A 26,920-nucleotide genomic window follows, 5' to 3' on the forward strand; every position below is an offset into this window, starting at 1 on the left:
TGTGCCTATGTTTACTATATCAAGGGAGTAACTTCTGACTTGAGAACCTCAGGTGGCAGAATGAACTGTTCCCACCACCCGTAGAGACCGCAGCCAGGACGCCGTCGGGCATCCTCCTCTGACCACGCCCTGCTCACACTCCACTCACCTGCGTCAGGATGGTGCTGGTCCCGTCCGTAGCCTCGACCGTGAGGTTGTAGTGCGACTTCTGTTCTGCATCCAGAGGTTTGGCAACAATGAAGGTTCCTGAGCTCTTATCCACATCGAAGTGGCTGTCGTAGTTGCCACCTGGTTTCCATTGGGACAAATGAACAAGTCAAAACAGGGAACGGGATGAAAACCTGTCAATTATTTTGTGGCTTTTGAATTCTTATTTAGAAAAAAAAAATTCTTAATTAGTAAAAAAAAAAATTTTTTTTCTGCTATATTGATCAATGTTGATCAAGGTGATTCCATCGAGCTTTTTCATTTTGAAAGACAGGGAAAGAAGAGCAACGAGGAAGACACTGCTTTTAGTGATGCAGAGTTGAGGCCGAATTGTCAGGGAAGCAACTAAATGAAAGGAAGCATAAAAGCAACTCTGGAAAGAGAAGAACATCGCTAATACTGCCAATGAATTACTGCCAATTCGCCTTTCCAGGGGTTCAAAGTATCTCTTTAATTTGTATCTCAGTAGCTATATAAGTTTAGAGGTTGGCCATTTAAACATTTAGTTATTAAAAAAAAATATGACAGTTTGGGCATACTGGCCTAATAAAATAACTATGAAAAACAAATGTTAACACGGGGAAAAAGGCCCTGGCCGATTGGCTCAGTGGTAGAGCATCGGCCTGGCGTGCAGGAGTCCGGGTTCGATTCCTGGCCAGGGCACACGGGAGAGGCGCCCATCTGCTTCTCCACCCCTCTCCCTCTCCTTCCTCTCTGTCTCTCTCTTCCCCTCCTGCAGCCAAGGCTACACTGGAACAAAGATGGCCCGGATGCTGGGGATGGCTCCTTGGCCTCTGCTCAGGAGCTAGAGTGGCTCTGGTTGCAACAGAGCGACGCCCCAAATGGGCAGAGCATCGCCCCCTGGTGGGCGTGCCAGGTGGATCCTGGTTGGGCGCATGCAAGAGTCTGACTGCCTCCCCGTTTCCAACTTCAAGAAAAATACAAAAAAAAAACAACCCACGGGGGGGGAAAAAAGCAGTGGTAGTTAACAAGTTAGTCATGACGTTTAGAAACAATTTCAAATTTTTCCCATTGTTGTCAAACAAAGTCCAAGGAAGTGAAAGTTCCTCTGCCGCTTCCATTACCCAGACGCACTGGCATTGTATTCCAGATAAAACTCTCTTCAAATCCCCTGAACTTCAGATATTTACATCAATGAAATGGAGTGAAAATACTGTTTTAAGGTCATAATGAAGTTCTATGACTAAATCTCACCAAAAAGCAAAACCACACACACACACACAAAACACTCATCAGTTAAAACAAAGGATCTAGGAACGGATGAGATGTCAGTACGGTTGCAATTAAAGCGGGTGACCATGTGCACACGACAAAAGAAAACGCAATGAGAGGTAGTCACTGGAAATAAAAAATAAAAAAGTTCTAATAAATGATGCTTTTATCTTAGATCTCATAATCTGAGAGGCAAATTATGGGATCTCAGCAGATACCTTCTGCTGTACAGTTCGGCTCACAAGTCATCTGAAAGATGTGAAACAGTTCTCTAGCCAGTGCGTCTCCTGGCACAGCCAAAAAGAAGCAAGCAAGCATGGAAGAAAACAGAGAACAAGGAAGAGCCATCAATCAGACCGGGTCCCATGGCAGGCAGGCAGGAGACGACGGCGGGGAAGTCAGGCGCTGCGAGGGGCAGCCCTGCTTCAGCTGGAAACGCTGACAGGAATTAACAACAGCAAACAAACTACTTCGGTGGGGGTTCACGACAAAAACTATCTTTTTTTTTTTTTTCTTTAAAACTAATCTGTCATGGTTTCACAGGTGTTGATGACATCCACAATGGCATACGTGGACCAAAATTACGAATATAGCCTGTCTAGTGTGAAAGTTCACGAGGCAAAGCCTGTGTTCTACACCAAGCTCAGCTCGCTGAGATCGTGTTTGGGGGCACAGTGGCTCGGGGGTGGACAAGGAGAATGGGACATGAAGTTCCAACTAGAGATGGCTCCCGAAACATGCTTCCCATCTTAAATATCTTTATAATTAAAACACTGTGAAGAAACAATAAAAAAAAAAGTAAGATGTCAAACTCTGCTGTGGACTTTTTCAAAGGATGTTGGAATAAGGTAATGCGATCTATGTCTTAGCTAAATTAGGCAACAAAAAAGCGGATTTAGGCGTGTAATTTTTATCACAGGGTAATTTAATCTAGCGAACCCTGCTTCCTGCTGAAAACGAGGTAAATAAAACTTAAGAGGTCGTGGTCGGCTCTATCATTTTTAAATTATAAAATTTTAAAAATTAAGCATATTCCCTGTAAAATAGTGAAATGTGACAATATCACAGGCATTGTTATTATAACATTAAGTCACATTCACTGAAAACAGTCGTGTGCCATAACCTACATATCAAGAAGGAAGAATTAAAAAGCAGTTCTTGTGCACCAGAAGCTGTACTTTTGGACCGACGAAAATGTTTATAGACATCTCTGTAACTCCTTGATGTACTTTTTAAAAACTTTTTTTATATCGAGATGGTACATATAAAGCATCTCTTTTAAACAAGTTTAGTATGTATTGGATATTGTGATACATTTTGCAATCAAAATACTGCAATTTAAAGCAAATGGGTCTTACTCCCCATTTTAAATTCTGAGACGTGCACAACAATCAGAAAAGCATGAACAGATTCTGCTCAGTGTAACCTCCAGCAAGGACAAGACAACCGTGAGGAACGCTTACCGGTGATGTCAAACCACAGAGGCGTGCCAGGAGGCTCCACAGATATCACGCCGATCATGTGAGCCACTGGGTCGCTTTCCATGACAGTGAAGGTGAAAAATGACTCTTCAAAGGATATCGGCTCCGGGGATGGTTTGGGTTTGGAGATCCATTCAATATGGAGCCGAGTGGTTGACCACTTTTGGGGGCGACCATTATCAACTGCCTTAATCTATAAAACAGGGGGCAGAGGGGATTACAAGGAGCAAATTAGTAGAAGTCACATCCCATGACTGACGCATGGACTGGTTGGGTCTAAAGCTGAGCCAATTTCAAACAGTTAGTTTCTGTATTTGCCTATCGCATGTGTTTAATGCTAGATTACCAGGAGCAACCTCTTCAGCCCACCCCCCGCCAGCACCTGGAGTGGCAGCCGAAAAGGGAATGCAAACCCACACTTTGCACTGCCAGGTCACAGACACCGAGACCGTCACTGAGTGGGGATCAAGTTATGAGAGAAAGAGACGTGAGACCCAAGGAACAATCAACGTCTGTACGACGTCCACAGGCGAGATCCGAACTCACTGAAAGAATATCATATTCTCCAGCTCCAGAGAACTTCTTGGATGAAACCAGCCCAGTTTTGGGCTCAATGAAGAACCTGGCATGCTCATTTCCCTCCTCGATGCTGTAGGAGATCTCCGCGTTGGGACCGTCGTCTCTGTCCGTGGCGATGACCCGGTAGATGGGCTCACGCCTGGCGTTCCGGTCCCGGTCCGGCTTCTCCCGCTCCGGGAGTCTGATTTTGTAGAACTTCTGCAGGAACTGGGGCTTGTTGTCATTTTCATCAAGGATTTTCACAATGACTCTGGCCACGGTGGATTTGGGCGGACTGCCATTGTCTGTCACGGTAACCTGTGTTTCAAAGGTAACAATGCTTTTTTAAAAACACACGGTATAAACAGTGAGTGCCTTCCTCCTAATGATAATCAGCATCTGTAGAAACGGCTACGGTTCACACAGCTCTGTGGCACGGAACATCTCCTCTCGTTCTGACAACGGCCCCGTGAGGAGGGCAAGACATCCTCTCTGGTGTTCAGACAGATACTCAGGGAGGGGGCAGGAGCTAAGAATCGAGCCCTCACCCCTCCTTACCAGGTCCCTCTTCCTCATACTACCATTCCCGTAACATGAATGTCACCAAAATGATAAGCTATCGAAAACTTAGTGTTTTTAAGCCAAGGAAGAGCTACACAAAGATTTTGCTTTAAATATCTAAAGTTCTCTTTAAAAAATACACACACACACACACACACACACACACACACACACACACCATATATGTAAAAATAAAATCCCCACATAGTACATTAAAGAACTATCATGTTTAAGCTTCATCGATAAAATAAGTCAAATCATCAAGTTAAAATATATGTTAAGCAGTATGCTTTGTAATACTAGTAATCATTTTAGCTTGTGTGGCTCCTGCACAGAAATTTTCCATGTTTAGTAGGGTGGACATAATCATTTAAATTTAAGACCAATTCATGAAATGAAATATTCCATTAAAGAAATGTAAAACAACTTTTGTTCTAAGTAAACTATTCATGGAATCAGTTTAAGAATAAAAATCAGGGCTTCATGAGGAATGCACCGGTGAGGGCGTCTAGATGCATAAGGAACAATTTCACCCTCAAGTCAAATGTTCCCTTTCCCTTCAGTGTGTAGATTTCAAGTAATGACCTTCGTAATAGTTTCCCTCCCCTCACCCACATCCTCCCAAATTAATTACTGAAATACTAAAGACTGAAGTAGACTGAAGTTTCCCCAGGGAACTGCTCTGTGGGAAGCTTGCTGGGTGTGAACCCTGTTATTGACAAAGGTGTGAGGAGTCCCATCCGGACTGGTCCAGAGCACTCCAGCATGCTTTACTTCAAGTACACAACTGACCTTTCCAAACTCTCAAAAGAAAACAAAATAAAAATTACTCTTGAAATGTTAATGCCTTGAAACATTTCCTTTTGATCGGTTTTCAAACGCTATTTGAGAACAAAGAAAAGTTAAAGAGAAAAACAACCAAGGACTGAGCTATGCAGTACTCGTCATCAAAGCGTCCCTAAGCTTGGACTCAACAACCAACAGCCAGTAATAGGGTTTTTAACATGTGTTTGAAAAAAAATAATCTGGCCTCTTCAAGACTGTCAAAACTCAACGCCAGCACTGGCCCTCCATATGGACCAATGCAAAGGGCGTACAGAAAAACGTACGAGATATGAAAACACATGATTATGAAATCTTGTTTCCCATCAACGTTTTTAATAATATCTTCAAAGTCTTAGGTTCCTTAGACTTGCTCCCACCCAGCCTTCGACATTCCCTGGGAGAAGAGGACTCTAGACAGAGGCCCACATGGTTGGGCATGCGCTGCCCTAACTGGGGCCAGGGGCTGCCGCAGGGTCCCAGGGGGAATCTGCCGCCCTGGACAGTGCGCCATGTTTCTTTTCTTGAGGAACTACTGTATTTCCCCATGTATAAGACGCACCTTAATTTGGGGGCCTGAAATTTGGAGAAAAAAAAAAGACAATAAGCACAAAAAAGCAGGAAATGCAAGTAAAAAAACCCTACAACCACTGTATAAGACACACCCAGCTTTTAGACCCCAAATTTTTTCGGGGGCAAAGGTGCATCTCATACATGGGGAAATACAGTATATTCTCCCCTCTGTCAATCCCACTAGTGACTGAATGAAAATGGAAAACTCTGCTTTATCATTAAAAAAATAATAATAAACAAATAAAAAGAATCCAAGGGAATGATGGAACTATACACTTATGACTAAACAGATGTAACACATGAAGAAATTACTCATTGTAATTGTGGCTGTGCAACCACCTTTTCTAGATAAAGTAGTCATGCACACAACCTGTGTGTGTGCTGTGTGTGTGTGTGTGTGTGTGTGTGTGTACATATATAGATTCAGCTCCAAAATGAAATCGTTTACAGAAAACTTAGAAAATTGTGACTAAGCATGAATGAAATTAAGCAGGCGGCATTATGAACAGCAATCATATAAAAAGAATGGGCTTAAAAATAAAACCCCAGCTTATAATGTTCTCAGTCTGTGTGCAGATAATTCACCATTCATCATGAGCATGCGGTCTTTCCCAGGTCCGGCCTTTCCATGGCCGGAGAACCGTTAACAGAGGTCACAGGACTGTTCTGCTCTGTGTCCCTCTCCAAGGGCTGCTCTCTCTCCGTCCCTCCCTGGTTTGCGAGCAGTGGTACCAGGAGGATCATGAGGCCCGAAGCCACATGACACGCTACCTTCCTCCTCCAAACTACTCTGACCCCTTTCCCGGCGACATGGTAACTGTCCGCCAGAAACGGGGGAAGCGGTCGAGGATAAGCAGTGTGTCTCACGAACGAGGCACTTTAAATACACCAGGAGAACAAGACGCTCCCTCATCAGAAGGGAGCATCTTAGAAAAGCATATCAGGCTTTCCATCTTCTTTTATTTTAGACATTTTTAGAAGCATAAACTTTATATAATTCAGCTTAAAAAAAACATAAATAATGCAACTGCTTAGGAGCAAAAAAAAAAAACTGGCAACTAGTTTTAAAAATTGAATTAAAACTATCATAAATATATCTCAAAAGCATAATACAAGGAAAAAGGTGTAGAAGGCACACCAAAAAAATCATTTATGTAAACGAAAATAAAACTCAATGATTGTTTTCAGTTTTGTTTACTCTGCGTGTGTGTGTGCATGTATAAAGTACAAAAATTAGAATGGAATTTATGACCGCAGTCTTGCATTCTGGGGACAGAAAGGGATATAAAAGCAACATAAAATATATTCACAATGTTTTGTTTTCCTTTTTATTAAGGCCAGAAAGTTGGCATAATAACAAACGAAATATGAACAGCTATGAATACTAGTTAATGTCAGCAAGACTGTTGTTTCCCATGAAACTTACAGCTATGTTGTTAGAAAGGTAACTAGAAATACCGAATGCTTACTTCTAGTATGTGCTCGTCCTGCTGCTCTCGGTCCAGCTTCCGCGATGTCGTTGTGATGAGACCTAGGAGAGGAGAACGGTCCATTAGTCCTCAGAGCAAAATACACCGTAACCTCACATAACCACACTCCGCATGGAGAAGTCTGAGCAAATCTCTAACTTATCCGGAAAGGAAAAAAAAAATGATTCATACAAGAACAGTCCATTATTTTATTTTGTTTAGCATACTTGACACATTCTCCTTTTAATAATTCTTAAAACACAGCCCAATGCAGAAGTATGAAGAAAGTGAAAACCCCCCGTCAGGGACATTTCTTGTTTAGTCGTATCAATACGCATTCTGTCAGCAAAGAGGTTCAGAACACGAGATGAAATGACTCAGGATTTCCACCTCGTCCACGTCTCTGGTTGCTGCGGAGACGACTAAGAACTGACGGGAGTGACGTCCGTCGCTACAGGGAGGAGGACCCTCGGAAAACAGAATGTTGACCTCGCCTCATTACCTTTGAACCGTCTCCTCTCCAAGATGAAGAGCTGGGATAAGGAGAAATGTGAGTGTCCAGGAAACGCTGCTGCTCAAATCACAATCATTTGTTTTTCCAACAAAAGAAGAAAACGAATGAATCGCAAAGACCTAACCCCCTTATTTCTTTGATTTTTCCATCAAACCACAATACCTAATTTCTCTTTCTCTCTAGAATTGTGATAACTGTCTGCTAAATTGTCAGCATTGGGTTGGAACCAAGAAGATCATTAATATTGATTGAATTCCGTGTTGTACATCACAAAGAATACAAGCAAACAAAAGGCCCCCAGCACCTATAATAACCCCTACGGCCTGTGTTGATAAGGGACCGGTGCATGCTGAGTGGGTCAGGTACCGACTTCGGTGGGAAGACCACAGCTGGGGCTAAGCCTTCTCCTGCCCAGTCTCTGTGGTTTCTCTGCAGGGAAATACTTCAAATTATTCATATTTAAGAACAGACTTGATGACAAGCATTGATTCTCTCTATTATCCTACCTGTACAGATCTACCAAGTAAAAGCTATTTAAAACGGTCCTCTCAATTTCTAAACAAAAGGTTTGTGTTTACATGTCATTGGAAGTATTTTCCTTTCTTAAATAGTCACTTAGAATCTAACTCAACATTACCTTCCCCACACTTCAGTGAAGCAGTGTTCTCTTTTTTAAGAGGAACAATAAAAGACTATTGTGTAAATTAAATCTGAGGTCTTTTCCCCAAAACATACTTATGGATTAAGAGAGGTTGAAGGAAAAATGCTTCTCAGTGTTTAATGGTGTGAAAACCTAGCTTCAGCACAAGCCTGATTTTCATTAGCTAAAACTCTTTTAAAGTTCATTTATTTTTTTTTCCCCTCACCTATCAAAGGTTTACCACCCCTTTTGGTTGTGGTTTTAAGTAGTTCAAGAATGACATGGATCGCCACGAGGAGTCCCATCTAACTGTCCTAATGTATTCATCAAAAAGTTATCGCCATGGGAGCTTCACAAGCGGTACCAGGCTTGCCACGTTCTCAGCGAAGTAACACTCCGCTCCTGCAGAAGCTGATCCCCCGCCGCACGGACACCCGTTAGCAACTCACTTCCACAGCAGATAATAACTGTGAGCAAATAAGACTGACCACTTGACAGTTTGCTCACAGCACAGCGGACCACTACTGATCAGACGGGCCTCCACCCAGGCTACCACCTCGAGGGCAGAAAGCAGACCTGACCATCGCCTAGGTGTGGAACTGTCCGCGTGGTCTCTGAGCTTCAGGTGAACTCTCCCCTGCTGGCGCCAGTGGGGCCTTAACTCCATCCATCGCCTGGGTGTGGAACTGTCCGCGTGGTCTCTGTGCCTCAGGTGAACTCTCCCCTGCTGGCGCCAGTGTGGCCTTAACTCCATCCATCGCCTGGGTGTGGAACTGTCCGCCTGGTCTCTGTGCTGCAGGCGAACTCTCCCCTGCTGGCGCCAGTGGGGCCTTAATTCCATCCATCGCCTGGGTGTGGAACTGTCCGCCTGGTCTCTGTGCTGCAGGCGAACTCTCCCCTGCTGGTGCCAGTGGGGCCTTAACTCCATCCATCGCCTGGGTGTGGGACTATCTGCCTGGTCTCTGTGCTGCAGGTGAACTCGCCCCTGCTGGTGCCAGTGGGACCTTAATTCCATCCATCGCCTGGGTGTGGAACTATCCGCCTGGTCTCTGAGCTTCAGGTGAACTCTCCCCTGCTGGCGCCAGTGGGACCTTAATTCCATCCATCGCCTGGGTGTGGGACTATCCGCCTGGTCTCTGTGCTGCAGGTGAACTCGCCCCTGCTGGCGCCAGTGGGGCCTTAATTCCATCCAAATGCAGCGAATTCTTCTGCTCCTTTATCATCCACTGTGGCCGGCGGCTCCTGCGCCTCCTTCACCTCGCCACCTGACCCCCTCCCGCAGCGGCCATCCCCGACAGGTGGACAGGTGCGGCTGGGGTCGCACAGCTGGGCTCTCCACACTCTCCTCTTTCCTCTATCACCTCATCGCCCCGTCACACGATGGTCACCCATTTAGAAGTCTGCTTTTGTCTACTGCAATTCCCAGAGGACTGGGACTTTGTCTTTCATACAGATCTCGGTTACAATGTTACATCTCTTATTACCCTCGAAAATGTGTGAGTGCATGAGTATCTTAAACGTATAAAAGAGCAGAATTTAAAATATGCACTAGCGTAAGAGAGATACATAAACGACACTGAACTTGGAAACGATGACTCAGATTTAGAGCTTATATACACACGGGCTAATAGAGAACCACCTGACGTGTCGTTACAAGCCGGATATACCAGGCTAGGTGTGACAGGCCGTCTAGGGGACAGTGGCGTCCGGTTGACATTGAGAGGCACAGATATGAAGTTCAGGGAAGCAGAGCCAGGCAGACGAATAGATCTGGGTTCTACCGCAAGTATGAAGAACAAAAGGAGTGGTAAGCCTCCCGAAAGTAAAGAAAACGGTGGGCCAGTCTTACTGGAGTAAGGGACATCAGCGTTTAGAAAGCCATAAGGAGCCTATGTAGCAACAGCTGGAAGGGAACCGTGTGTCCCAGAAGCCAGGGGCGGAGGATTTTAAAGAGAAAGTCCCTCCTTCAAGTACTTGGGAGAAGTGGGAGTCAGGGCGGTGGGAGGGAGACCCACAAAGGTACTTGTATAAAGAGGAGCCGGTTTAGCGAGCTAACGCAGAGTGGACGCAGTGAGTGACTCCACACGCAAGGGAACATGAAGCTCTAGACTCCCGGCCTCACACAGCCACTGGCATCTGAATGACATATAAACACGTTCACAAACACGTCAGATATTTCAGACTGACACGAAACCCTTTCTTTCTGGAGTCACACACTCCCACCAAAAAGAATCCCATCTGAGCGGGACAGTGCCTTCCTGCCCTAAGGCCATCCCCGGAGAGGCGTGCATGGTGTGGGGACAGGGGGCGGTGGCACGAGGTAGTGACACCAAGAGAAGCGGGAAGTCAGTGCTTCTTGAATTTTCTTACAAAATCAACCCTGGAGAGAAAACAAAATTCCCTAATGAAGCAGGAAAACACTCAGCAAATGGCAGGCCATCGTCAGAGGTCCCCTTTACCTCACGACAGTCTCTGCACAGGGAATTCTGCGTCCTAAGATGCTATCCCAATACCCCACAGGCTAAGCTGCACCGAGTTAGCTGCGGGACTCATTACGCATTCCACACTTCCTTTCGCCTTTGTAATCCTGCTAATCCTCCCCACTCGCCTCTGTGATAAACACCGATTTCACAAACGGGCCCGGGTATACCTTTTCTGTTTACCTGGTACGCGGTATTAACCCTCTTGATAATAAATAGCCTTAAAGAAGGCATCCATTTCCTTCATTTTAACATCTGTGCTCATCTCTAATATTTATTACAAAACTCCAGAATGACATATACTCATAGACACAGTACAATATTTCCAAACTGCAGAGAGACATTTAAGATGCTTAGGTACCTGAGCCAAAAAGAAGTTACAATTGCTCCAAGATGACCAGGAAGCCATTATCAAAGCCAGGAACAGAATTTAGTCTTCCTGAAGCCTAGATGAGACGTTTTCTTTCCCTTTTTTTTTTTTTTTTTGTATTTTTCTGAAGCTGGAAACGGAAAGAGACAGTCAGACAGACTCCCGCATGCGCCCGACCAGGATCCACCCGGAACACCCAACAGGGGGCGATGCTCTGCCCCTCCAGGGCTCGCTCTGCCGCGACCAGAGCCACTCTAGCGCCTGGGGCAGAGGCCAAGGAGCCATCCCCAGCGCCCGGGCCATCTTTGCTCCAATGGAGCCTCGGCTGCGAGAGGGGAAGAGAGAGAGAGAGAGGAAGGAGGGGGGGGTGGAGAAGCAAATGGGCGCTTCTCCTATGTGCCCTGGCCGGGAATCGAACCCGGGACTTCTGCACGCCAGGCCGACGCTCTACCGCTGAGCCAACCGGCCAGGGCCTTCTTTTCCTTTTTTAAATTGATTTTAGCGAGAGAGGAAGAGGGAGAGACAGACAAACAGTCAGAAACATTGAGCTGTTTCTATATGTGCCCTGACCGGGGATCGATCCGAACCGGCAACTTCTGCTGCTTTCGGACGATGCTCTAACCACTGAACTATCCGACCAGGGCAAGGGACATTTTCTGTCATTTCTTTTTGCCCTCCCCCATCACACCACACTGCATAATTTAATGCATTCTGGTATTGCGACACTCTACAAACTCAGCACTGTGACTTATACAAATTTTAAGGGGGGAAAATGGTAATAGTAAATCACTGTTCGTTTACAGGTCTAAAAATGCAAGTTAGAGAATAAAATAGGATGGTGAAAGCAGGAAAATGCGTACACAAGTGCTGGCTTTTGTATTTTTTTTCTTTTATCTTCCCTTTCTGCAAAGTGTTGTTAAATTAAAAATAGAAATGAAAAGACGCGACTCTCTTTCCTTGGCCTAGAAAAACACCCCACTCTGTAGACCAACACTATGAACATGTAGGTGGGCTAAGAAAACAGACACCGTATCTTCTCACCAACGAGCAGTTCAAATTTACTCCGTCAACGTATGTACAACAAAGACACCAAACTTGCCTATCTATGTTTTACGAATATTACTAAAAAGCTGTTCACAGCCTTTCTGTGCCGCTTTAGACATTCAGGGAAGGGTTCGCCTAAGAAAAGAGAGAATGATAGATTACCTGGAATGCTTCACTAGAAAATTTTATTCTTCGACATTTCTTGCAAATCAATAGCAAACACCGTCTCCAAACTGCTCAGAGTTTAAGAGATCAAACAGATTTCACAAAGGAAAACGCGCGCCCAGGAGAGCGAGCCTTCGCGGACGGGTAGGGAAAGATGAGGCGAGCAGGGCCCCACAGGGAAGCTCCCTTCGTAGGTGTGCATTCCGCCTTTGAGCTGCCCACTAAGAAGGCAGACGATCGAGACAGAGTCTGGCTGTCTTCAGACTGTTTAAGAAACAGGATGAAGGGTAGAAGACAAAGACTACAACCGACAAACAGTGAGCCCAGAGGGTGGGGCACATACAGAACATGGGAAAAAGCAAACAAGGGCTCTTGCTGAAGCAAGGAACTACGAACGTGGCTGATGAGGCATGTGCTTTAGTCAACCCTGCTGATCCTGTAAGTGACCAACCCACCACCCACCCAATATACAAGGGAGCCCACCCAGGACCCAGCTGACTCAAGCCAACCAGCCAAGTGACCACCATTGTATAAGAGATCATCAGCCAAGCCTGGACAAGACTAGAACTGCCCAGAAGAGCCCCTAACTAAATTATGGTGGTTGTTTGAAGCCACTAAATTTTGGGATGATTTGAGTAATGCAAACGCTAACTAATACATAAAACAACCCCTCTCTAATCGTTACTGGCTTGCTAAAAGCCAAGGTACTGTGGTATAAGCTTCAAATACAGGGTGGGGCAAAAGCCAGTATACAGTTGTGAGTATGTGAAGCAGGCCATTCTTGTAGTATTATTTATTACTGTGCTGTTATTCATATGGACAACTGGAAACCTTTTGCCCCACCCTATACATTACTTCCTTTAATGCATCTGTGTATATGTATACTCACACACATATATATATGGCAGTATCTGCACCATAGTAAATAAACGAGCATTTTCAGAGGCTCAGGGAGGTTAAGTTGCTTACTCAGTGTCAGTCAGCAAGGTGGTGAGTTTGGAGTTGAATACACCTAGAGCATCAGTGTGAAGTTCACACAATGATGAGAAGCAGTGGGGGGTGGGCAGGGAAGGCTCTGGGTCTGTAAAAAGGAGTTTGAAACATCAGCTCTGCAGATGCAACTGGACGGCAGCTAGAGAAGGGGGAAAAGATTTCTGAATTTGATTCAAGTCCAGCCGCAGAGGGAACAAGTACCTGTGATCTGTAGCCGCAGCTGTCTAAGAACTGAAACTGTACAAGAAGAGGTCCTGGCTCTAGAGGAAAAACGCTGGCTTAGCAGGAAACTTCCTCTGAACCATTTTCCAATTATTCTACTAGAGAGTAAGTAGAGGAAGGTGAAAAGATCAGGGAAGGAAAAACAGCTGCTCGCCTAATTTATATTTCCCATTACTCTGGCTGGTCTCCTCTAACCCCTACCACGGCTCTGGCTTTTTCATTCTGTTGCTTAGTTTGCAATCATGCAGGAACCACGGCAACCACACATTCTGGAAAAGCGTTCTCCACTAGCACTCTCTGTGCTGACGCCCCATCCGGGAGCCCCCGGCACATGACCACGAAGCCCTTGAACTGCGGCTGGCGTGGCTAAGATCGAACCTTTAAAGTGGTGTCAACAATTTAAATCATCACGCAGCATTCTGCCCCTTCACAGTCTCCCATTTCAAATTCCACTGAGAACTTTAACATCCACAACATTTGAAAGCATTTTCTGGGCTTGAAATTGGAAGCCATAATAGCAAATTTATTTATCAAAATCCAAATTCTGTAGACATGTCTTAAATCTAAACAGCGAAAGAAAGCCCAGTTCCCAGGGTTTGGACTGTGCCACACTGTGCCATAACTAATGCCCCCTGGTCCCCCGTCTCCACCGCCTGGGCTCCGCCGGCTAATCGGGAACCCGGCTGGCTGTTAGCTCACAGCTCCATCTGAACACCGAGAACCTCTGCACTTCACGATGACTTGTGAAAAATCATGATCTACTAATCTGTACTTTTTTGCCTCTGAAGATCTCTTGCTGATGACTAACAATCAATCAATGAAGTGCATGTTCACAGGCCTTAACGATGTCATAAAGCCTACTAGTTATTCAACTTGTTTTTCCAAAAGTCTACTTCAAATACTTCATTCGGAGCCACACATATAAATAGCCTGAGACAAGTTCCTTGTCCTCAAATACATACAGTGTACTTAAGGGGACAGCCCTTCCACCGAAAAGGGAGAAATGAACAGTAAACTATTCTCTCCATAGTTCACTCTTGAGGCAACACTGATTGTGTGGTTCCCAGGATCTGGCTCTGGGCTAAGCATTGTATACACGTCATTCTCAATGATCAGTCACAGCAAATCTATATGGCAGCTACTAACAGAGTATCTTCATTTTAAAGATATTTGAGACTTGGCCCTGGCCGGCTGGCTCAGTGGTAGTGTTTGTTGGCCTGGCGTGTGGAAGTCTTGGGTTTGATTCCCAGCCAGGGCACACAGGAGAAGTGCCCATCTGCTTCTCCACCCTTCCCCTTCTCCTTTCTCTCTGTATCTCTCTTCCCCTCCCGCAGCCAAGGCTCCACTGGAGCCAAGATGGCCCGGATGCCAAGGACGGCTCCATGGCCTCTGCCTCAGGCACTAGAATGGCTCCGGTTGCAATGAAGCAATGCCCCAGATGGGCAGAGATCATCCATCCAGGTGGATCCCGGTCGGATGCATGTAGGAGTCTGTCTCTCTGCCTCCCTCCTTCTCACTTCAGAAAAATACAAAAAAAAAAAAAATACACACACACAAAAAAGATACTTAAAACTTTGAGAGATAAAGTCACAAGGCCAATAAATGGCAAAGCTAGGATTTTATCCCGGTCTGTCTGATCCCAGAGCCCAAGCTCTTAACTCGTATAAACTGTTAAGTGTAAAAATCATAATTATACATCCATATGTATAATGATACACAACTAAATTATTCAGTAAAAACATGTGAGCCTCTCCCACAACTCTAGGCCTGGAACATTCTCTCTGCGACCCGGGCTCCTGCTGCAGGTGACCTCGGGATGCTCCATCTCTGCCACAATGTCTTATTAATCACAGCACTATTTCGACTAACCCATAGGCATGCACTCTAGCTACTAGATTTTTAGCCATTCTCCCCATTGATTTTCCTGAAACACTTCAAGATAGTCTACTCTTCGTTAAGCTTAAGAACTTTAATCACGGCCCATTCAACGAGAGGCAGTGTTTATAAGTCTTAGGCATCTTTAGAGTGAACAGGGTAATTTCTTCACTCATTGTTCCTCCCAGAATCGGAAAATTTGATTTCTACCTTTCCACTTTTAACCCCTACTTTAGCAGAAACTGCTACCAGGACATTTTGTATGCTTTAAGAATTAGTGACAATTACTATAAAATAATACACCGTGAGTGGACTGTAAAACTTCCCTTTGTTCAAGCAACTTTTACACAAAGCACACTACAAAAACCAAAAATGGCAATATATACACGACATGCAATATGTGTTCACATTTTCATGAATGCTTAAACCCCAGATTATTACCTGTGGTTTCTCCTGGGAAATGGAACAGGTGGGCTAAAAGAAGAGAGGAAGAGAGAAAGGGGCACTTTCACATTTTATTTTATATACCTTTTTATTGCGGTTGTGCATTACATTTTTTTCTTTTTAGAGAGAGAGAGAGAGAAAAAAAAGGGAGATAAGAGACAGATAGGAAGGGAGAGAGATGAGAAGCATCAACTCGGGGTTGCGGCACCTTAGCTGTTCATTGATTGCTTTCTCAGATGTGCCTCATGAGTGCGTGACCCCTTGCACAAGCCAGCGACCTTAGGCTCAAGACAGTGACCAATGGGTGATATCTATGATCCCACATTGAAGCCTGTGACCCTGCACTCAAGCTGGCAACCTCAGGGTTTGACCCTGGGTCCTCTGCTTCCCAGGTCAACAATATATCCATTGCGCCACTGTCTGGTCAGGTGGTATATTACTTTTAATAAGTATATTATTTATAGAAATTTAAACATTAAAAGTTTTTTAAAAATTTATTGTCCAACCTAAAACCTGTGAATATCGTATTATTTGGAAAAACTGTCAGATTGGACATAATTAAGCATGTGCTTGAGATCATCCTGACTTGACTATGGGTCCTAAATTCAGGAAAGAAGGCCAAGGGCAGAGGTAGGCAGAGACGGCAGGGATGCTGCCCAAGCCAAAGAATGCTGAGGGCCCCCTGGAGCTGGAGGCGGCGAGGAAGGACCATGTCCTGGAGACTTCTGAGGGAACTGGGCCTCCCAGCACCTTGGTTTTGGACTCCCGGCCTCTAGAACTGCAAGGGAATAAATTTCTGTTGTTTTAAGCCACCCAGTTTGTGGAAATTTGTTACATTAGCCTTAGAAATGTAATACACCTTTTTATTTGGAAGTTCTGAGAGAATAAGGTAAGACCGGCAAACATGTCCATAACGCAAAGGTAATCACTGTTCGGAGAACAAGGCTGCGGACTGCAGTGCACACAGGTCCCCCGGCTGGAGCCCTGAGCCGCAGGGGCTTATGGAGCGGAGTGCACCGCAGGCAGCAGGGGGGCGGGAACTAACCAAGGACAGCGCCCTCCCAGTCAAACGTCTTAAGCCTTCTCTTCCAACAGGTGAAATGGCAATCACATCATTTTCGCTAATTTTTAAAATCTGTATCAATCAGCTGGAAAGTTACGTGCAATACTTAGCAGCACCCGCACGTCCAGCACTGTGTTGGCTCCTGGTTGTTACGATAAATGGAAACGGGGTGGTCCTGGCCCTCAAGGGCCTGAACGGGAAGCCCAGACAAGACCAGCATCCATCCCGAAAATAAAGGCAGAGCAGGCCTGCAAGAAAGAACAGGCAGGGAGGCCAGGCTTCGCTCTGCCTGGCCCTGTTCTAAAAATACCGACTGCTTTACAGGACAAAAGCAAAGGTGCAATTTTTCCTACAGTTATCTCTCCACGTCCATGCCCTCGGAGCTCAGAGCATGAGCTCAGATACTCCCCAGCGCTGCGGGGTCTGCACTGAGGTGCCACTCCGAGGCTGCGTCTGTGCACCGCCCGCCGAGAGCTCCCGGGCAGCTGCGGCCCTCTGAGCAGCTATTGTTCACCACCGCAGTCCTGGTGCCGGCTGGATTAGGCGCGGAGCCAAAAATGGAATTCTATTCACAGCCCGGGCCAGTCTGGAAAGGAGCTCAGATCTCATGTAGTTCAAACTTTCGGAGTCCCTTGGAAAGCCCTAACGACACAGATCAAATGACTGAAGTCACACAGGCAGTGGCTGAGCAGGAATTTACACCCAGAAATCTCCAGACTTCTTTTCTACCTCAGTAGAGGTTTCTTGTTGGAAACTGATGCCATTAAAACCTAAGGTAAACATAAGATCAAAAGACAAATACGACTTATTGGAAATGGCCTTCACCATTCCTAGAAACGCCAGGATAGCAGAGAGAGAAAAACTCAACTCATTTTTCAGGTTAATTCCATATTAACAACATGTTAGAAAAGACAGAATACCATTTGAATCCTACAGATTCAACCTTAACAGCTTTTAGGAGGAAAGAGTATCATCATTTCAACTGGTGTAGAAAAGGCATTGAATAAAATTTGACTTCTTTCAGACTTTTAGGATAACATACTTCACTCTAAAATTAAAAAAAAAAAAAAAATTACTAGGAGAACAAGTAAAAAAATATCTATCGATTTCTTTCTTATAATATTTGCATATCTTTGGAAAAAGACTACAAATCACAAATCGGTACACTTCTCTTTTTGCAAATGAATTCCGGCCATTGTGAAGCCACTGGCCCTCTGCTTCCTTCCTCTGCAGCCATCAAATGTTACCGGAAACCCTTGGAAGTCATTTGCAGCTGTAGCCATTTCCTATTGCGCTTCGCCCAGCCTCCCTTCCAGCCACAATACAAGGCCATTTACTTTGAGGATAAAATAGTTATAATGTGATACTGGACTAGAACATGGATGAGGATACCTATTAGCTACTGTAACATTTTATGGTTTACCTTGCATTAGGAATTGCTACATACAAACTGTGTGTGTGTGTGTACAACCAATCTATCTGCAATCAAATAACATTGCTGATATTGAACATAAAATAATTCTATATTCAATATTCCATCCCACATGTAAAGAAATAAACAAAAACAGGCACTGTATAAAGTTGTCCTCTACAAAACATTAGAAGCTAGAACTTTGTATTTCAGCCTTACTCTCTCAAATCAGAATAAGGGAATGGAAAAAAAAAATGGAGAAGATAGCAAACGTTTGGTAAATATCCACACAGGCTCTGCGAGAGCTGGCGTATTCCATTAAGGATAGGCCAGCACAAAGAAGGGTGTAAATGTTCAAAACCTGGAAATATTTTATCGTCTAATGAGTAAGAGTTTATTTCTCAAAATAGAAGAAGTCTGACCAGTAGTCTATCATCAAATTGCTAAATCTTCTCTTCTGAGGTAGTAACTTTGGTATTCTAGCTGTAATGTATTTTTCCCAGCCAAGAAGGAAGGAAGGAAGGGGCCATAACTACAAAGTGTGGAATAGTAAAGGCATAATTATTGAGTACAGCACTGCCCGGACGATGTTCACTGGTCCCAGGGGGGCAGAGGTCAGAGAAATCGCAAGGGGTGACCCATGTGAGAGATATTTAAAGGGTCCCTAGAGTGGTCGAGCTAATATGAGGTGGTGAAATCTCACTGGCTGACAGTCGCTTTTTTCCAAAGGGCTCCTGGGAAGTTTCTTTTGGCGTGCTTGGTTGTGGGCGGTCCGACCCCACACTAGTCTTGAAAGAATAACTTTAATATGCTGGAGAAGTAAAACATAGATCATCCTGTCTAAGTATTCACTTCTAAAAACACGGGAAAATTTTCCATTTTTACTTCAGGATTTTCAAGTGATCCACCCCTCAGAAATAAATCAACAACTCAGCTCAACTGGTAACTACCATCACCTTATCAGGGATCAGAAAACCGCCGTCCAACTGTTTTTGTATGTTTTGTATGGCTTGCAAGCTAAGAGTGGTTTTTACATTCTTAAATGGTTGAAAAAAAAATCAAAAGAAGAATGTATGATGACACATGAACATACAAAGTCCATGAAAGTCCAATTCCAATGTCCATAAATAGTTCGATCGGAACACGGCGGTGCGCTGTCACTTCCCTACCGGCCATGACTGCTTTTGCTCTACAGTGACGGCGGAGGTATGACCTGCAAAACAGCGACCACCTGGCTCTTTACAGAAAAAGCATCATGATCCAGTCAGCACATGGTTAATAAAGCTAAGTTTAAACATCCAGTGTTATTTTGAAGCACTGTTATTTTTGGTCAGAAGATATCACAGAAATAACATTAGCCTAAGAAGCCACCATTCCATAACGCGGGAATTCCTAATACAAAGACCAGAAGGACTGGCTCCCATACCACGTTCTCACAGCAAACCTGGAGGCGCAGAGCGTGAACCTGAGAAGGTGCACCCAGAGCAGCAGCTGGGAAATTCATACTTGCTGGCTGCCACCACCAGGTGGCCTTGGCCTCACTGAAGTCACAATTATTTATATTTGTAAAACGGGAAAGACAGCAGACTCTTGGCATCTGTCGTCACTACCCATCTCACAGGGTTTCTTGTAAAGATTTAGCGTGTGAGGTTGCTGGTGACATACAGAGCACAATACACAAAAGCTACACTTCTAACCCCCCCCCCTCCCGTCCCCGACTCCTAACGAAAGTTTTGTCCCGGCCAGAGCTAAATGTGAGGTCAAGGGATTGCAGGACGGTGGAAGAGCGATACAGGGAATATTGAAGACGGCAGAGGGGAGCATAAAAAGGAAACCAAGGTTTGCTGGTTTCTCCTTGGCTGTCTTGCCGAAGCTCAGTTCTCAAGGGTGACAGGGATGAGACGCCCGCGGGAAATCAGCGCCACGTGAGAGCCAGCAAGAGCTGCAAGATGAGGACAGACCCTGGGCTGCAGAACCAACAGCAGTGACCAGGCATTCAGCGTGAAGGTCAGCCCCAACACGTAAGAAATATAACTACAGAACTGATTTAAAAAAAAAAAAAAAAAGGTGAAGGACAGAGTAAGCTGAAACAGCTTCAAAATCTTTTTTAAACCATTTAAAATTTCTGTTAAGCAGACAGAAATAGATCCACTGCTGTCAAAGAGCCTAAACCCCATTAAGATGCTCTGCTGACACACAGAAGGCATATAACATACATGCAAAATGGATGCCTCTATTTTTACCTAACATACACTCTGATGAATGTATTTTTAACCGTAAAAAAAAACAAAACATTTTGTCAGTATGCCTGTTCCAAAAAACAGGAAGAGGTAATCAATAAATGAGAAGATGTTAAAAAAAATACATCTTTATTAGATGGTGCAAAATCAGTGGACCAGGGACCTGAGTAGTGAAAGGGACATGGCTATGCACAGATATGTCTATAATGATGGGACGAGCCCATCAGTGACAATGAGAAAGTCATGTCACTCCAGCAGGGTGTCTGAGACTGTCAGGGAGAAACCCAGGACGCACGTCACCGTGGGTGGCAAGTACACTGCCACCTGGGTTGAGAAATTTAAAAATGTATTCTTACTGGTGTGTACACCAGTGAAAGAAACTGCAGACACTACCTGCTTCAAAGCACTTTAAATATGCTTTATTACAGTGTGTCCGTAAAGTCATGGTGCACTTTTGACCGGTCACAGGAAAGCAACAAAAGACGACAGAAATGTGAAATCTGCACCAAATAAAAGGAAAACCCTCCCAGTTTCTGTAAGATGATGTGGCAGCATGTGTACATGTGCAGATGATGACGTAACACCGTGTATACCGCGGAGCAACCCATGGCCATGCCAGTGGAGATGTGGACAGTACAGAGGAAAGTTCAGTGTGTTCTGTGGCTTGCTAAATTCAAATCCGTGACCAAAGTGCAATGTGAATATCGGCGCGTTTATAAGGAAGTGCCACCACACAGGAATCACATTACTCAATGGGATAAGCAGTTGAAGGAAACCGGCAGTTTGGTGGAGAAACCCCATTCTGGTAGGCCATCAGTCAGTGACGAGTCTGTAGAGGCTATACAGGATAGCTACCTAAGGAGCCCTAAAAAATCTCTGCGTGAGCCCACATACAACTGCACTGAATAGGTATGAAACTGGGAGAGTTTTCCTTTTATTTGGTGCAGATTTCACATTCCTATCGTCTTTTGTTGCTTTCCTGTGACCAGTCCAAAGTGCACCATGACTTTACGAACACACTGTAATATTCGCGTACGGAGAGGCCAACAGGTCGGGAGACAATTGTCACTGAAAAGCCACTTTGTTACAATCCCCAAGAGGAGGAGCACGCCAGGCCACATGACACGGGCCACAGGCGGCTGCCCCAGGGCCGCTCAGGAAGCAGCAGAGCGAGGAGAGAGCAGAGATTGAGGCTTTCCCGTGGTTTCCACAGGCCCGCCACGGCAAAGCGGCAGGGCGGGCTCAGCACCGGCCGACCAGAAAGAGTTCAGTGGGCCCTGGAGCACGGGGCTGCCCCTAGCTGTCTGGTACGGGACCGGGGCGGGCGATGCGGGCAGGGGGACGTGGCCTGATCAAGGGGTGGCTCCCAGGGTGGGGTCTGCGCTGGCCAGTGTGCATCTCAAGGGGGTAATTTGCTGTCTGTAAGAATCATCTGGCCCTGGGAGCAGCAGATTTAACCAGAGGGTACGGGATCCAGACACCAGAGCATCAAGAATACAGAGAATATGATACAGCAAATATGTTAAGGAAGAAAACTGAGTGTCTGGGGAACTGAACAGGAGCAAAAATTCCCATGAGTATCTTTTTCTACCTTTTGAATTTTGTACTATGTTGAATGCATTACCTATTTCTAACAAGTAATATAATTTATAAAGCATGTTAAACACCCACCAACCCGCGCCCACATACACACCTTCAAACGTATGTCTACTTTCTGGTCTTGGTAAGCAGACTGTACTGATAATGAATGGCACTGTGAGGAACTTGAGGATACCCACACCATTCTGGGCTTTAGGTTCACCACAGTGACATAATTTTGCTGATGAAAGTGTATCGTGATTTATGTTTCTACGTATCCAGGATGTGCTAAATTCTACTTTGAAATAAATCAAGAAATTCAACTCTTACTCCTTAAAAACAAACAACAAAAAATCTTTGGTAAGGTTCACACTATGAATTAAATCAGATTTTAACAGTATATATATATTTACAGCAGTTCTAAAATTAAATAAGCACTCTTTTTTAAGATTAAAAAGCAATAGTTGGGCCCTGGCCAGTTGGCTCAGCGGTAGAGTGTTGGCCTGACATGTGGAAGTCCCGGGTTCGATTCCCCGCCAGGGCACACAAGAGAAGCACCCTTCTGCTTCTCCACATTTCCCCCTCTCCTTCCTCTCCATCTCTCTCTTCTCCTCCCGCAGTCAAGACTTCATTGGAGCAAAGTTGGCCTGGGCGCTGAGGATGGCTCCATAGCCTTCACCTCAGTTGCTAGAGTGGCTCTGGCTGCAACAGAGCAACGCCCCAGATGGGCAGAGCATCACCCCCTAGTGGGCGGTGGGCATGCCGGGTGGATCCAGGTTGGGTACATGAGAGAGTCTGTCTCTCTGCCTCCCCACTTCTCACTTCAGAAAAAAAAAAAGCAAGAGTTGAACCTCTACTTCTAGCCAGGGGCTTGGATTCACCTTCTATCATGAAACAAACAAAATACCAGACAAAATAAATGAAATAACAGTTTACAGCAGTGGTCCCCAACCTTTTTTGGGCCACGGACCTGTTTAATGTCAAAAAATATTTTCACAGATCGGCCTTTAGGGTGGGACGGATAAATGTATCATGTGACTGAGACAAGCATCAAGAGTGAGTCTTAGACGGATGTAACAGAGGGAATCTGGTCATTTTTAAAAAATAAAATATTGTTCAGACTTAAATATAAATAAAACGGAAATAATGTAAGTTATTTATTCTTTCTCTGTGGACCGGTACCAAATGGCCCACAGACCAGTAAGGGTCCACAGCCTGGGTGTTGGGGACCAATGGTTTACAGGACACTAGATGGTCTAAAGAAAGATGGGGAGGGAAACAAAGGTGAGACACCCCCCCCCCCAGCCTTGAGAGTTTCCAGCCAGTTACTCACTCCCAGGTGAAATCCACACAGCCTTACTCTCAAATGTGCATGGTAGCTTTATCTGTAATAACCAAACTGTGGCCAGAATACAGAAGTTCATCAACAGGTGACCATATAAACAAACGGCAGAATACCTACACACGGCACACACAGCAGTGAAGGGAACATACTAACGCTGGTACTCACTACAACATGCGGGAATCTCCAAGTGAATATGCCAAGTGCAAGAAGCCTGACCACTAAAAAAGGGTACACACCATATGTGTCCATTTATTAAAACTTTAAGAAGTGCAGAGTAATACACAGAGACAAAGGGCAGAGCAGGGGTGGCCCAGGGATGGGGCAGAGAGGAAGGGGAAACTTCTGAGAGCGATGAGTATGTTCACCGCACGGCTTCCCAGTTTTCTAGCTATGTCAAAGCTTATCAAATGGTAGACTTCCTGCACAATGTACTGTCTGTCGGTGACGCTGCAATAAAAACCTTTCCAAAAATAAAAAGCAATACTTGCTTTGTGTCCTAAACATGGGAAATACCAAACATACAGATAAGAGAATAAAACCACGGTCTTTTCTAAAGTTGAACACTTCAAAATTATCTGCCAACGACAAGTTGCATATCACTCCTCAAAAGTTCAAATTGGTAACATTGACTATACAAAGACGTTTTGCTAGGGTCATTTCAGTTTCCCGGGGTTACTGCTCACAATGAAACCTGGGAAGCACACACTGGTCCCCATTGTTCGGGGCTCCCCTTCCTCGCCGTCCTTGACACACCACCAACGCAGCTGTGACGCGTCTGTCCGCGGGGGCCGGGCCCCTGATGGCGCAGACAACCTGACATTCCACGCTCTAATCCGTCTCCCTCCTGAGCAACTGTATGATTTATACGCAAAGTAGCAAATTTACCCTGACCGATACTGGACACAATCTAACAAACAGAAAAAGGTTACAAAAAGTTCTGGTATCAACAAAAGTGTGGGTATCAGAAAAGAGATGGACTAAGTCCCTTCTGCCTGAAAAAGAAAAAAGCCCCACCATTCAACCTATAATAAATAGGGTAAGACCCATATAAAATGCAGACAGACTGCTCCTGGCACCAAATCAAGCACAAAAACTTTGGCTAAAAGATTAAAAAAAACAAACCATGAAAAACATTTTCATTCAAATTTGTCATTTAGAACCCCAAATTCAGAATACCAACTCTAGCCCTAGAAAGTTTTCCTATTCTGTTTTTGAAAAAATATGTATTTTGCCATATTAGGACAAAGGGAGAGAAAATGACTTAGTGAGGTCAATGGATCTGTTTATACAGAATGTTCCGAGCGGACTCCGTCCTCCTCAGGAGCGTGCTGGCCACCCCCGCCCCGGGGCGTGTGTAACAGAGCCCGTTGCACGCCATCTCAGACCCGCCTGCTTCTGTCTGCCCCTTCACCCACACGGACTCCAGCTTTCAAAGCCTCTCGTCACGCGCTGTATAGAGGGCCGACGCTCAGCACACGCCTGACACGTAAACATGACCTGCGGGCGATGGCTGCGGGCTTTCTCTCGCCTGCTGGACAATCAATCACCAGGGCCCCAAATTTATCACCGCCGCTGAGGAGCATGGTGGACGCATTTTACCTCATCAGATTTGTTTATCCAAAAGGGATGCACAAATACATTATCGTCTGTCTAGTTAATGGAGCACATGTAACATATGCAAGCGAGAGGCTACGGCATCTTCCCCATAAACGTTCTGAGTGCTGAGTCTGCACGCAGGCGCTTTAACAGTGTGCAGAAACACTCGTCACTAATCACAACACGGAAGGGCCTGGAAGCCACTCTTCCCCAGGATCCCCGAGGGAAAGCTTCACGACTGCCCAGCCCCCTTGATTTCCAGCCCAGCAATTCTCTCACTCGGTCATTAATTACTGAGTAACATGATGTAGGGACTCCAGGTGGTGCTCTGGGTCCATCCGCCACGGGAACTTCCTCCACTCGACCGTCTCTCCTCAGCTTTCACAATCTGGCCCCCACAACACTGACCTCCCTATTAAAACAAGTCTGCTTCAAAAGTTTTGAGAAAGGTATATACTTTTCTTAAAAAAATTGAATTCGCCTGACCAGGCGGTGGTACAGTGGATAGAGCATCAGACTGGGATGCGGAGGACCCAGGTTCGAGACCCCGAGGTTGCCAGCTTGAGCGTGGACTCATCTGGTTTGAGCAAGGCTCACCAGCTTGGACCCAAGGTGGCTCGTTTGAGAAAGTGGTTACTCAGTCTGCTGAAGGCCCGCAGTTGAGGCACATATGAAAAAGCAATCAATGAACAACTAAGGTGTCGAAACGAAAAACTGATGATTGATGCTTCTCATCTCTCTGTTCCTGTCTATCTGTCCCTATCTATCCCTCTCTCTGTCTCTCTGTCTCTGAAAAAAAAAAATTGAATTCATATGGGTGACACTGGCTAACAAAATTCTACAGGTTTCAGGTGCCTGATTCTACACCACGTCCCTGCACACTGTTCTGTGTGTTCAACCCCAGCTCAAGTCTTCCCCCATCACCCACACTGTTGTCCCCGTCCATGAGTTGTTTCTCTGGGGGGGGAGGGGGGTTTGTCCTTTCTTTGCCCAATCACTGTACCTCTCTGTCCTATTTCACCTATGCAGCCTTGTAGTAAGTAGTTCACTGTGCAGATGTACCACAACTTTTTTTTTAAAAAAACTTTTTCTTTTTCTCTTTTTAATCTATAGGAGCTGGAAGCATCAACTCCCATACGTGCCTTGACCAGGCAAGCCCAGGGTTTTGAACCGGCAACCTCAGCGTTCCAGGTTGACACTTTTATCCACTGCGCCACCACAGGTCAGGCTGTACCACAACTTTTTAATCTACGCACGCACTGATGGACACTTGGGCTTGAAGCACTCCACTGTGGACCGAGGGTCATGCCCAATCTTTCTGCTGAGCTGAGAGAATAGAGTCCCCTAAACACAGACCTTGTGAAGCTCTATTTACTCTACTCTTTAACAATGCCCAGGCTAAAATACGGTTGTTTCCTGATCTGAAGTGACATCAGGTGATTCATGGAGTGGTCAGACTTCTTTCCTAAGCATCCAGTCTGTAAAATATTTCACAACAAAGATTCCTGTGCACTAACTGTTCTTTCTCCGCTGTTACCTGCCTTCAATGCAGGAGAAAATAAAACCTCGCTGCAGTCCTCATGAGTTTCCGCCCCACTGTCGCGTCCGCAGGATGCATGTGCTTCCCACCCAGGCTACGGGAGCCGGCCGTGGGTCTTGGAGGGGGTCTCGTCTCCCCGATGATACAGAAGTCTCTGCAGAGAGCTCTTCCCGAGAGCTGTCAGGACAGAGGGATGCGAAGGGGGTGGCATGCCACACTACCCACATTTCCACGAGACACAACACAGCAGTGATATCAGTAGTCCAGGGGCCCCAGAGAGAGGTAACGAAGGTTTCAAGGCTCCTCAGAATAGCTCTAACATAGAGAATTGCCTTAAGTTTCTTCTCTCTTTCCCTTCTGCAATATACATTATGTCCAGACCTATATTTGCTCAGATATTCAAAAGGCCATTTATGGCTTTCTTACCTGTCTCTTCACCACAAAAGTTAACCTCATCTAAAAGATGGACCACGTGAAAACAGTTTCAAGTCAAACA

At 45.3% G+C, this 26,920-nt stretch overlaps 1 protein-coding gene across 6 annotated transcripts in view; it reads right to left on the reverse strand.

The window, feature by feature from the left end:
- FAT1 (FAT atypical cadherin 1) overlaps nucleotides 1–26,920 on the reverse strand; it is a 129,666-nt gene that overhangs the window by 43,243 nt on the left and 59,503 nt on the right. For all 6 annotated transcript variants that reach the window (XM_066380211.1, XM_066380212.1, XM_066380210.1 and 3 more), the window contains exons 4-7: nucleotides 6,905–6,966; nucleotides 3,468–3,797; nucleotides 2,904–3,114; nucleotides 149–288 (exon numbers count right to left, since the gene is read on the reverse strand). In XM_066380211.1, coding sequence (XP_066236308.1) covers nucleotides 149–288; nucleotides 2,904–3,114; nucleotides 3,468–3,797; nucleotides 6,905–6,966 — 743 coding nt within the window. The remainder of the gene's footprint in view (nucleotides 1–148; nucleotides 289–2,903; nucleotides 3,115–3,467; nucleotides 3,798–6,904; nucleotides 6,967–26,920) is intronic.

The sequence above is a fragment of the Saccopteryx leptura genome, chromosome 4 (genome assembly GCF_036850995.1).
Source record: "Saccopteryx leptura isolate mSacLep1 chromosome 4, mSacLep1_pri_phased_curated, whole genome shotgun sequence".
NCBI lineage: Eukaryota > Metazoa > Chordata > Mammalia > Chiroptera > Emballonuridae > Saccopteryx > Saccopteryx leptura.